This window comes from Mytilus galloprovincialis, chromosome 7 (genome assembly GCF_965363235.1).
Source record: "Mytilus galloprovincialis chromosome 7, xbMytGall1.hap1.1, whole genome shotgun sequence".
NCBI lineage: Eukaryota > Metazoa > Mollusca > Bivalvia > Mytilida > Mytilidae > Mytilus > Mytilus galloprovincialis.
Genome location: NC_134844.1, coordinates 25,276,133 through 25,290,538, shown reverse-complemented (window position 1 = coordinate 25,290,538; position 14,406 = coordinate 25,276,133). Strand labels below are relative to the sequence as shown.

The 14,406-nt window shown below is 31.9% G+C and overlaps 1 protein-coding gene across 1 annotated transcript; it reads right to left on the bottom strand.

Moving 5' to 3' along the window:
- Window positions 1-1,987: 1,987 nt before the first annotated feature.
- On the bottom strand, window positions 1,988-13,612 carry LOC143082625 (toll-like receptor 4). Its single transcript, XM_076258407.1, has 2 exons — window positions 13,544-13,612; window positions 1,988-4,598 (listed from the first exon to the last, which is right to left on the bottom strand). Exon 2 carries the CDS (start codon window positions 4,584-4,586, stop codon window positions 2,037-2,039), a length of 2,550 nt encoding a protein of 849 aa, XP_076114522.1. The 5' UTR covers window positions 4,587-4,598; window positions 13,544-13,612; the 3' UTR covers window positions 1,988-2,036.
- Window positions 13,613-14,406: the final 794 nt, after the last annotated feature.

The window sequence follows — 14,406 nt, the reverse complement described above, 5'->3', positions numbered from 1 at the left end:
CCTATTTGCATCTTTTCTGATAAAAAATGCCTAGAACCTGTTAAAAACTGTTTTGATAACATATTGAAAGCATATCAGAATATTATAAATGTAATGTTTAGCAGTCAATCATTACAACATTCAAGATTATATAAAGTATCCAATCCAGCCTATGTCGCCAGTCCACATTTTTCTGTATGCCTATTTGTCAATTAAAGAAAACATTTTCTGCCTCAAATGGTCAATTTAGAATTGAATTCTCGTCACAACAGTATCATCTGTAACCATATATCTGACACAATTTAGCTACTATATATACTAGAACTGTTCAAACAAAGCCATATTTGCAAAAGTTGTATGTATACAGATACCAGTCTGAGATATAAATTCATTTAAAATGTTGTAGAGATGACTGCTAACATCTGACTTTTGCATAACTTCCATGCATAGTTATTGTTTTCTATATCAAGAACTTTAAAATCATAAAATTATAGCATTTACAAGTTAAATTATTTGTTTTATAACCCAGGGGTAGGCAATTTTCTATGTTTTGCCCCTAAATCATTCTGCTGTTTCTAGCAATTTGGAATATTAAGTACATATTCAGGATAGAACACACTATTGTAAGTTTTCTTGAGATATTTTTGTTTTTCTAGCTTGTATTTGTTATGTCGTGGTGACAAAAAAGCAGATGTAGGTGTTGCGGCTTAATTTTGGGTTATCGAAAGGACACAAATACTCCGTAAATAATATTCTAGAAGGATCTATGAGTTTCAATGACTGCGAAAAGTAAACATAAGCACGTCTTAACAATTTAACTTACAAATATGCAAATATTATGAATTAATTTTGTATCCAGGACTTTAAGTAAATAGTTATCAAAAGTACCAGGATTATAATTTTATACGCCAGACGCGCGTTTCGTCTACATAAGACTCATCAGTGACGCTCAGATCAAAATAGTTAAAAAGCCAAACAAATACAAAGTTGAAGAGCATTGAGGACCCAAAATTCTAAAAAGTTACGTCTTAGGTAATCTACTCTTGGGGTAGGAAAATCCTTATTTTTTTCGAAAAATTCAAAGTTTTGTGAACAGAAAATTTATAAAAAAAACTATGCATATTGTAAACTGTGAATTTATGCTGAGTCATCAAATCTAAGGATTCTATCAATCTTCATTAAATATTTATAAAACTTCATATTTGAGTTAAATTCTTTAAAATCTGTTAAATAAAACAATTGGTTAAATTCAATTCTGAATGTTCCCCTTTTTCACCCTATATAGGTTGCATTTCTGTAAATATTGACAATGCAATTTACCATAGAAACTCCTTTTACAGCTAAAACTGTACCACTTTTATTATGAAGTTTAAAAAAAAATCTTTTCCTTGAATTGAAAGTTCATTTGCACCACAATTTTTTTGAAAGGTCTAAATATAGGGCTGTGCGGCATATTTTCAACGTTTATATGCCATGAACTGCAGTAAATATTTACATATTATGAATTAATTTTGTTTTCAGGACTTAAAGTAAACTATGCATACTGTAAACAGTTTTTTTCAAAGGTCAAAATATAGGGTTGTGCGGCATATTTTCAACGTTTATATGCCATGAACTTCTGTAAATATTTTCATATTATAAATTAATTTTGTATCCAGGACTTTAAGTAAACTATGCATACTGTAAACTTGTAAACATAACAAATACAAGCTAGAAAAACTAAAATATCTCAAGAATATAATATATAAATCTGGTGAGTTTAAACTTACACTAATTTTCTTAACTACCCCTACCTCGAATGAAATGTTACCACAGATTTCAATGTAAACAATATGCACGTGTTTATTTACTTGTAACATTCCAAAAATCTGTCTCTGCAATATGGCACACAGAGAGCATAACTGGGAACCAGTATGTAAACACAATTAATTTTCTATGAATATTCAATTTCTCCCCAAAAGAGGCGTGTTTTCGGAAACAGCTGTATTTACAAAGTGCAACCTATAGTAAATAATTGTTTTTGTATGCAATTTACAAATTTTAAAGTATTTAAAGAGTCAGGAACTAAGTACTTGTGTAATCTGGTCCCAGAAAACAGTATCACCATATTCATCGTTAGGATATTCAATATACGATTGTGATTGTACCAGCTCTAAAATGTGTAATGGCAGTTCTTTAGATTTCATCTGATCTATGAAAACAAGAAAAAGCACGTTTTCGTGACTTCTTTCGTAGATGCTCTCCATTCTTGCCATATTATATTCAAACATGCACCAATAAGACTTCAGGAAATTTCGAGACATGATTATAATTGTTTTGCGACTATTATGTATAGCGGAGGTAATGTTAGTGGCGATGTCATTACCAGGCAGAAAATTCCTTTTATGTAAACACAAAATAATTCCATTTTCTTTTTCCAGTTTTGTAAGTAATTGTCTGTGAACGAATGTGCCATCCTCATCTGCATAAGATACAAAGGCTCCATACATATACGATTTATCATCATCGTTTTCAACTAGAACCATCTTTTTATGAGATCGTATTTTTATCATGTAATACGCATATCGCAATTTCCATCGATATCGATAGATTAATCCACTACATATGATTATCAAAACTGAAGACACTGACGCTACAAGCGCAACAATTAAAGGAATTTTTGACAAGCAGTCTTTCGACAGTGTTTCGTAAAATTTATCAATATTTTCTATCGGCACTAATGTTAAATCTGAAAGTTGACATGTGTAATTCTTCTTTCCTATAAGCTTTACAGTTGTCGATCCTAACCATTGTACAAAGTTAATTGTTTCACAAGTACACAGAAAATCATTCTGACTAAGATCGATTTTGAAATTGTGGTTTAAATTACCAATAGAAACTAGTTGTAGTATTGCCGAAGCAGATAAATACGAAATGCGATTATTTTTCAAGTTGAGATATTTCAGACATTTTAAATGACCAATATCAAAATCAATACTTTCAAAGGTATTTTCGCTTAGATCAATCCTTTCAATTTTCAACTGAAACTTGAAAAAATCTTTTGATAATCTTTGTATTTTATTTTGAGATAAATTTATCGTTTTCAAATAAGTCAAATTTTGTAATATAGCGCCTTTGTTATCATACGGTAGTGAATATCCTAATATATTATTTTGTAGATATAATTCTTCCAATCTACCGAAATCTTTACTGAAAAAATAATTTGACACATTTGAACAAAAGTTTGATGACAAGTCGAGATATTTGAGATTTTTAACATTATAAATTGGTCCGATCCATGATGTTAGCAAGTTATTACTGAGGTCAACATTTCGAAGATTATTCCTAGTTAAATTGTATGCTAATATACTGTAATGTAAATGACAAGAAGAATAATTGAGTGATGTAAGTTGATGTGGGATTGGTAGCGGTGTAGCTTGAAATGTCTGATCACTATTCTCCAGATCATATTTTATCTTCGACTCTGTGACGGGTTCTTTCTTACATACAATATCATAACTACATTTTTCAGGATGTTCGTCTTCTCTATGAAATGTGAACATATGTGAAATATTAAACATTTTCAGAGAAATTCGAAGCATATCCCATAAGTAAGGACCGTATGAAAACTGGTTATCCCTGGCTGATACGTAGTCAAGTGTTTTAGGCAGAAACAAAAGAGCTCCGATTTCGATTTGCTGCAATCGGTTACTGTCCCCATGCATTTCTTTAATCGATGTATTTGTCAAATACTTGATTTGAGATGTTCTGAGCATTGTATTCATATCAAAAACTTTATGTATTTTATTGAATTTTAAGACTTTGATTGCAGAAAATTGCAGATCATATGTCACATTTTCTAAGACTTCAAATTTTAAGCAGGTGTTATTTGAAATATTCAACGTAGAAATATTTTTTAGTTGCTGGAAAGTTCCTTTGTTAATATGTTTTATACGACAACCAGAAAGACTCAAATGTTCAATTTGAGGAATGTATTTAAAGCTTTCATTTGTTAGTGATCGAACAGAGCAATTTCCCGTCAATCCTGACAAGTCTAGTTCCCGTAATCTTTTCATAGAATAAAACGATTCACTTATTTTTCCTGTCTCATTTGAAGTAAAATCCATTCCAAGTGATCGAAGAGAAACTAGTAATGTCAAATTTGGTTGAAAGTTTCCAAATAAATTGTGTTTTATATTTAGATTTGTCAAGTTCTCTAACGGTTTCAATACGTGTATGTTCAAGTTTGCCATACTTGCATCCAGTCTATTGTTCTGTAAATTCAGACTGCGCAAATTTGTTAATCCTTTAAAAGATAAATTTCTAAGTTCGTAAATCTCATTGTTTGAGAGATCCAGTTTCAGCAGGTTAGTCAAGTTATAAAACGCCTGGTCAGGAATAACTTGTATTTTGTTTTCCATGAACGACAGTTCTTCAATGATATTTGGAAGTTTGGGAATCTCTTTTATCCTTAATCTGGAACAATCGACAGCAAACAGAAGGGTGACTTGGTCTTGTCGACATATGCATGATTCTTTGAGGAAATTGCAACGCTGATGGCTTTCATCTGATGACATTACATTGTATACAAATCGACATAGAAACAGCTGGAGCACCACAAACTTCATTTTTCTTGCACTCTAAAATAAATAATCATTAAAACTTTTTGAAATAAATAGTAAAAAGTATAGAAAATCCAGTTAATAATGACAACAGTAGTATACCTCTGTTGAAAAGTCATAAATCAATTAGAGAAAATCGGGGTTACAAATAAAACTGAGTGAAACACGTCTATAGTGTAAAAGGTGAAAACAACGAAACAATAAAAAACACTGAAGTGCAACAAAAACCAACAATGCACCATACATAGAAACGAACTGTTAGATAACAACTGCCACATTCCGTTCTTGGATCAGGACCATTTAAAGAAATGGTGGGTTAGCCAAAGCTCGTGATTTACTGGAAGTATATCCAGTTTGGTTTCTAATAGTGGAACACTATCATCAGCAATTTATAAAAAATTAACAGACAAATCACTGAATCTAACTGGCTTACAGTTACCATTGATTACATCGTTTGCGACATCATCGTTCATGATATTAAAACTAAAGGAGCCAAGGAACCTGTGTTGCTCACCTAACATTTTTGTTTACAATTGATGCATAAAAAAATTCTAAACTTTTTGACCCTGTTAGAGTTTCCGTTTTCAAGACAAAAGACACAATTTGCATTTTACCCCTATGTTCTTTTTTCGAGATATCTCAGCCATGTTTGTTGGTAGGTAGAGTCATCGGACACATTTTGTCAACTGGATACACTTATTATGAGTGTGGCCGAGTTTGGTCTAATTTGTCTATGAAGTTTCAGGGGATAAGAGTTTTGTAAACGATCACAAAAATGTACGAATACCGACAATATTGCATTATTTTCACTAAATTGTGTTTCAATGGTTTTACAGTGTTGCAGTTTTCTGAATTTTTTTTCTGTGTTAATTTTGTTTCAACAACTAAACATCACAACATAGAAATACACATTAGGTAATATCAGTTGTCTATAATATAACAGAAGTTTCATTGCTATTATTTTAATTAACTTTACCCTTAATGACTTCAAAGTAGCCGTCAAAAAAATGATTGTGTATAACAGGTCTTTCAATTTCTATAACATTTAAATCAAAATAGATATGTTCTTTTCATCTACAATGTCAAGATCATCACTCATCTGACGATCATTGAGTTACGCTAGGGGTTTTGATGCAGGTGTTTTTGTGTGTCTGCCTTTGTATGTGTGAATAATTGAGACATCAAAAATGTATATATATATATATATATATATATATATATATATATATATATATATATAAATAAAAATGTGTGTACATGATAACTCTGATCTCGTCATCCCTACATCTTTTAAAAATATCACAACATATGCATTTCTGACACTGATGTTCAAATAAAACGTGCCAATTCATACAAATAATTTACATTTTGTACCGGAGAAACGTATATTTTTATTGGTGGTATTAATCAGGAAATATTTGTTATCGTTAAAAAAAGAAAGGAAAAACATATTACAATAGAAGAAGGAATTCGATATATTAAAATGATATATGAGAACTACTTAAAAATTGTCTTGCTTCGCATGTCATATGTTGACTATGCATCATGAATAAAGATTTAAAGATGCATTAAAAACTACCGAAAGCTTTTATTGAGACCTCATTGAGACACGTTTTGTCCTTACATCATTACAAAATCCTTCATATGTAGCAGGAACTTAATTCATTTGCATCTCATTGTTTCAAATTATTGAATTTAAGGGACGAAAATACAAAAACAAATCGAAAAAAAAAGAAACTTTGGACATTTTTCGTATAGCTACCTGTTACCTGTTGCTTTGTTCGGTTATTTTTTTTTAGATAATTGTTACATTGTTTACGTTGTTTTTTTTAAATTATATAGTCTATCACTCGGCGACACATAACAAACCGTTTTGTGTGTTTTATTTGCTATTCCTAGTAAGATTCCGTTTTCCTGTTTATATTATATTCATTATGTTATCAACATATGACGTTTTATCTCAAACTACATGGTAAAATATAGTTTTATAATTATTGTGCGTTTTTTGCGATTTGGTGTATTTCCCTTCAACATCAACACTTAAACATTAACATCCTCTATTCTCTTCAACTTCGTGCCTTGTTCTGGCAGGTTGCGGTTTTTTTGCGTCAGTGATGAATCTTGTGCAGACAAAACTCGCGTTTCGCGTACAAAGTTTCAATCCCGAGTTTATTTACGCCCAATGGGTCGATGCTTCTACTTTGTGGAGGTTTCTCATCGAGGGTATCAACAGCCAAGTAGTCAGCACCTCAGTGTAGACTTATATTAACTTTTTACATGTATATGACTTTGAATTATCATTGATATTGTCAGAATTATAAATAAACTGTTTATACAACCTAATTTATTTTTAAAAACTAGGAATTTTCCATCCTTTAAAAAAGTTATCTTTGCTGTATTTGACAAAACCTTTTAAAATTTTTGGTCTTTAGTGCTCTACAACTTAAATGAGTCTTTAAAGACGGTACTTGTGTCTGGTGTGCAAAGTATCTTGTATTAAGATGAGTTTATTTAGAAAGGCATGGCTATAAAAAGTGTGTATAAATAATGGAAGCGATATAGATATAGGAAGATGGGTGTGAGTGCCAATGATATGTTCATAAGAGATTTAAAAAGTATGAATAAAAAACCGAACTCAAAGTAATAGTTTATCAAACGGTTGTAAGAAAAATTCCACTCAAATTTTCTTTACGTAAATATAATGAGAGCAACACGTTCGTCTGAAACGAATGATAGACGCCATTGATATTTTATTATTTAAAGCTGACAAACAGGCAAAAAGTGTTCCAGAAACAACCTCTTTTTAAAAAAAGAAGAGATATTCGTATGGTCATGTCATGTCGTCTTATTTGCAAATAACATTATATCTTTATATTTAGGCAGCAACGTTCTTCACAAGTAAATGTTTTCTTATTGATAATATTATTCTTATACTAGTATTGAATTCATAATTCAAAAGAGGTAGAAAATTTCATTTAACAATTTAAATACATTTTGGGGATGCGATTGTATTTTTACTTTACTCACTTGTCTGAATTGCAAAATTACATCCTGCCTTTGTGATTTGGGTACAAATTATTTATATTCAATGATGAACTAGGGGATTTTTATATCCTGTTTGACGTTATTTTAGAATTGTTTTTAAGTTTTAATTTCCTGACATGAGTTTGAAATTTTTTATATATTACGAGTATAAATCAAATGTTGATCAATATATTCCTGCAAATAATTATTCGAGTTACATGTATAACGTTTTTAATTCTGTTACTAATAATAACTAATGATCAACGATACTATAGTTGAGTATTTAATTATAATTTTTATAGTTCTGTTGTAAAAATAGTCGTTTCTTGAACACTTCTACCTGTTTTATCAGAGAATTTGGTATACATCTATCGAGACAGAACAATAATCATGCAAAGAGTGTAAGAGACATGAAAAATTCATCACTCCAATAAGCTATTATAATGGCATTAGTTGAGCTAGAAGTAATCATACGTACGATTTTTGGTTAGGCCCTAGTATAATAAATCATCACAAGGAAGCTATCACACCAAAATTTCCAATTGGGTAATCCCTTCACGGATTTTATGAACGTCACCACAATAAGTTATGTAATATCTGTTTCAGAGATGACGACCGATATGTAATAATCGTTGTAACCACAATCCCGTTCTCCATATCCCCGAATCTGACATACCGAAAAAGATTTATTTCTGGGTTAGACCTTACACGAACAACACTACGGTGATACAAGGTGAGAAGGATCTGGTAACCCTTGCGAACCTCATAAAACCATCCCAGTTTTTGTTGGGTGCGGATTGCCCTGTCGTTAGTTTTTAGCTCACCCGGCCCACAGGGCCAAGTGAGCTTTTCTCATTACTTGGCGTCCGTCGTTCGTCGTCCGTCGTCGTTAACTTTTACATAAATCTTCTACTCTGAAACTACTGGGCTTAAGTTAACCAAACTTAGCAACAATCATCATTAGGGTATCTAGTTTAAAAAAATGTGTCCGGTGACCCGGCCAACCAAATAAGATGGCCACCATGGCTAAACATAGAACATAGGGGTAAAATAGAGACTTTGGCTTATAACTCTGAAGCCAAAACATTTAGAGCAAATCTGTTATGGGGTAAAATTGTTTATCAAGTCAAGATCTATCTGCCCTGAAATTTTCAGATGAATCGGGCAACTGGTTGTTTGATTGCTGCCCCTGAATTGGTAATTTTAAGGAAATTTTGCCGTTTTTGGTTATTATCTTGATTATTATTATAGATAGAGATAAACTATGAACAGCATTAATGTTCAGCAAAGTAAGATCTACAAATAGTCAAGCATGACCAAAATTGTCAGTTGACTCCTTAAGGAGTCATTGCCCTTTAAAGCCATTTTTTACCAATTTTTCGTAAATTTTTGCTAAATTTAACCAAACTTAGCCACAATAATTATAAGGGTAACTAGTTTTTAAAAAATGTGTCCGGTGACCGGGCCAACCAACCAAGATGGCCGCCATGGCTAAAAATAGAACACAGGGTTAAAATGTAGATTTTGGCTTATAACTATGAAACCAAAGCTTTTAGAGCAAATCTGACAAGGGAATATTGTTTATCAAGTCAATATCTATCTGCCCTGATGAATTGGAATGGCATGTTGGGTGGTGTCCCCCAATTGGTAACTTTTAAAGAAATTTTGCCGTTTTGGTTATTATCTTGAAAATTATTAAAGATAGTCAGTTGACCCCTAAGGGTATCCAATACAGTTACAGGGGAGGTAATGACGTTGCTAACGTCAATTGTTATTTTCGCGACGTCAAACTATGACTTATCGGGAAAAGATTCAGTTTTCGACTGATTTTTATCATTCAAACTTATTTAACTTTTAACGTAAAGAGTGCATTTTTTAAACATGATAAATATACAGCAAAAAATGATGTTTTTTTTCTACATTCATGAACATTTGATAAATATGAGTTATTTCTGAATAAAAAATGTATACATTTTTAGAATCCTTATATAATACAGAAATTACAAATTATTCAACAAAAAACAATTTGTGTTTATCTTTTAAAACAAAAAAGTTATGTCTTTCTTTCGAAAAGAAAAATACGGCTACAAATACGAATTTTGAGCAAATATAGAAAATTTCGACCTCATTTTACGCAAAAAGTAGCACATGACGGTATATTTTTTATCACATATTGCTTTTCATTTCAGTTGGCATCGATGAATATCAAACTTCTGGGGTTGATAAATTATTGTATCAACTACATTGAAATGTCAGGTGCATTTGATGATAATACAAAACATATATAAAGGTTGAGGATGAACATGGATGCAGCCACTTTTATTTGTGACAAAAGCATCTGAAAAGTGACGTTTTTTGGCATATTTTATAAATTTATCATATGTAAGCTTGAATCGGAGCGTTTTTAATGAGTAAATCAGTTAAAACCTTCACATAAATTAATTGAATCAACTGAAATAGACACTTAAGTGTTTAAAAAGTGTCCAAATAAAGGGAAAATCTTTCGTCAGATGGACCTGAAATGTGAGGCTAAAATCGGCCCTTACCGGACCTAATCCTTTACTTTCGATATGAGGGATGAAAAGACACCCTCCCACGTCCGTTTTGTGTTTTTGTTCATGTTTTCTGCTTTGTATCGATGAATTATGCCCTTTTGAACTGATTTTCATAGTTAGTTCTTCTGTTGTGCTGTTACGCTACTTTCGGAATTTTTTTTTATTAATAAGACCGTAAGTTTTCTCTATTGCATTGTTTCATTTTTTTCATGACGCAGCCTTTTATAGACGACTATGCTATGCTGTTTTACTCATTTTTGTAGGACGTACATTTACCTATAAATGCCATCATCCACTTCATTAGGATTTAAGTTTATAATTGTCTCATTGACAATATAACTACATCTCCTCATTTTTGTATGTAGTTCAAGAGTTTCATATTTCACTTTTTGCAAATATTTGATAATACAGATTATATACAGCCGAAAACCAGTTCGACGCAACTTATGTGTTCTTTTTTTTGGATTTCATATGACTTCCCATATTTCTCTTTATCATTGTTTGAATACATGATAAAAGACCGTAGAAACAAACGCATGTTTACATCAAACTGCGAAAGTAATTAATATTCATTGTATGTAATTTTCGATGGAAACTTCTAATTGTTTTGTATTCCCAAGGGAATCTGCGATTGTGTGCGATCCTGGTGAAAAACCTTGGAATGAAAGTGACCCTAGAGTGCAGCATAGGACTTTATGTGATCATTATGTGCAGCATAGGACTGTTTGAGATCATTGGGTTCAGTATAGGACTGTTTGCGATCAGTTGATGCGCATATATATATAGAACTGTATGCGATCATTGGGTGCAGTATAGGACTGTATGCGATCATTGGGTGCAGCATAGTACTGATTGCGATCATCGATTGTAGCCTGTGATTGTATGAATCCTCGATGAATCAAGGGGGTTGAATACGAGCCTGGAGGGTATGCGATCCTCGAGGGAACTTTTGGATTTTCTGGGAATATTGGGTGCAGCATAAAGTAAAATAACAAAAATACTGCAATCCCAGAAAAGAATCAAAACGGATATTCCCTAATTAAATGCCAACATCAAAATCTAAAACACATTAAACTTATACTTAACATGTAGCATTGGACTGAATGTGATCCTCGAGTGCAGCATGTGGTTGTATGCATCCCGGAGGGAACAATTGGGTTGCATACGTAACTCTAGGAACCTTGATATATGCTTACATTGATGATATTTTCAACGCGAATAACATCGAAGAACTTTCAAGGACATCAAAATAACATATATTCCAGATTAGTCGTTTTTGAAATGAACAACGTACTGGAGATCTTAAATAATGAAATTCAGGTATTTAGCAATTAATCTTTTATAGGATTAACAAATTTGCGCAGTCTTAACTTACAGGACAATAGATTGGATGGCGAACTTGAAAATGCATGTATTGAAACCTTTAGAGTTGATTTGTTTAAAGAGTTCAACGCAATTTCTCTAAGGTACTTTTTGTTTTGAATTTATCTGTAAATTTAATGACCGTTACTTTAAGTGGTGGAAACAAAAACACCTAAGTGGTATCGTGCTTGCCTCGATTTTGGGAAATCGTACATACGTTCACCATTCGGGTCAAACCAAGCACATTGGATGTTCCGTTGCCATGATTATTCTTCAAATTCGACTGGAAACATATATTTCAAATGGCGGAGATTATGCATTTGCATGGAATCAATTAAAACGTTCTCCCTATAACACTCTGAAAACGATTGTATGGAAAATAGCCGACCTAGATATTGCAATAAGACTATACAGAAATCAGTTCTATTGAGTCTATGGATATATTTGAAAATGATAATTGGTATTTTCCGGACGACTTATTAAATCCAATGCCAAACTTGACATATCTTTATTTAAGTAAACATTCATTTCAGTCTATTCCGGTACAACTGAGCGATCTTACTAAAGTAAAAAATGCTGGACGTCAGGAAGAATAGATTGACAAGTGTGAGCTCAGCTATCAGAGGCTGGGCAGATGAGATACAAGAACTGCATGGAATGACATTACAGCTCACTAATAATGCATTTGAGTGCAATTATGACAATATAGACTTTATAAGATGGATTCAGACTAGAAAAGTCAATCTGGACAGCCGATCATATAAATGTAATTTGTCAAACGGCACATTTATCGATACACTTATAGCGTACAACTCTTTATATGACTTGTTTGCGGACTGTAAGAATACTATGTGGTTAACGTTTGCATCAACATTATTATCGACATGTATCACTATCTCACTGTTACTTTTAGCCTATAACAGGAGATGGAAAATCATCTTTTCTATCTATGGAGTTATTTGCCAATATGACGTATATATATCATATGAAGGGGATATTGTCATTTGGATTAAAAATGTATTAATACCAAACTTGGGACCGAGTGGCGACTGACGGTGTGTATAAAATATCCAGATGTTTTACCTGGGCCGAGTCAAGCGGACAACGAGGCAGAGAGCATCCCAAACGGCAGGTCCATTATATTTCTCATCACGCCTGAATTCATATCGTCACGGGATTGCATGTTTGAACTTGACAGATCAAAATATGAGAGAATTACTAAAAATCTGGAGCGTAACATTATCATTACAAAAGATATATCAATTACTGATATTCCTGTAGAGTTTTCGTACATTTGGAACCATGCATTTATTGTACAATGGCCGAAAAATCTACTTGGACTTGGATGATACTTGGAGGAAACTTAGGATGCTGCTCACTGATAGGTTAATTGCTAAACAATAAATATCGTTATAGAAATTATCAAGGCAATGCACATACCACGAAAGGTCATTACAAAATATGTTCAACTCCTCCTAAATAGTTCGATCATAATCATTGTAACTTCAAATAAAATTAAAAGATGCTGAAATTGTGCATTTGCTGTTTTGATATAGTTTATATTTTTATATTATCATTATTTCAAATTTGGTGAATTTCAACAACAGTTAGTCAGTATCAAATCAGATTTAAAAAGTATGAATAAAATACCGAACTCAAAGTAATATTTTATCAAACGGTTGTAAGAAAAAATCCACTCAAATTTTCTTTACGTAAATATACTGAGAGCAACATGTCCATCTGAAACGAACGATACAAGCCATTGATATTTTATTATTTAAAGCTGACAAACAGGCAAAAAGTGTTCCAGAAACAAACTCTTTAAAAAAAAAAGAAGAGATATTCGTATGGTCATGTCATGTCGTCTTATTTGCAAATAACATTAGATCTTTATATTTAGGCACCAACGTTCTTCACAAGTAAATGTTTTCTTATTAAATTCATAAATCAAAAGAGGTAGAAAATTTCATTTAACAATTTAAATACATTTTGGGGATGCGATGGTATTTTTACTTTACTCACTTGTCGTCTTCTGAATTGCAAAATTACATCCAGTCTTTGTGATTTGGGTACAAATTATTTATATTCAATGATGAACTATGTAAAGGGGATTTTTATATCCTGTTTGATGTTATTTTAGAATTGTTTTTAAGTTTTAATTTCCTGACATGAGTTTGAAAATTTTTATATATTACGAGTATAAATCAAATATTGATCTATATATATTCCTGCAAATTATTATTCGAGTTACATGTATAACGTTTTTAATTCTGTTACTAATAATAACTAATGATCAACGATATTATAATTGAGTATTTGATTATTTATAGTATAACTAATCGCCGTATTTGAATATAAAATATAAGACAACGCGTGACCGAACGACGCATGTATTAAACGAGTGCGCAGCACGAGTTTAATCCATAGCGGCGTTCGGTCACAAGTTGTCTTATTTTTGATATTCAAATACGGCGATTAGTTATTCTTTTTATTACATTGGCAAATGGCTTTTTTTTATGAAATTAATGTAGAAAATGTAAGGAACTATATCTTTTTCCTACGCATTGACAATTTGTTTTGATCCGACGTTATCGACGTCTTGACAACGCCTATTGTTGTATGACGTCAGAGAGTGAAATAACCACGTTTATTTCACATGTGAAATTATCGGTTTTTATTTAACTAGGAAATCAATGTAATTCATTACAACCAATGTAATAAATTTCTTATATATCTGTATGGAGTTATTTTCTTTCAGAACGACAGGTCATTCTTTTTCAGAATCAACCCGGACGATACCATGTTTCAATGAAATATGCTCAAAGGCATAAAATAATGACCTGTGTGAGGTCATTATTTTCCTTGATAAAAAATGCAATCTATAA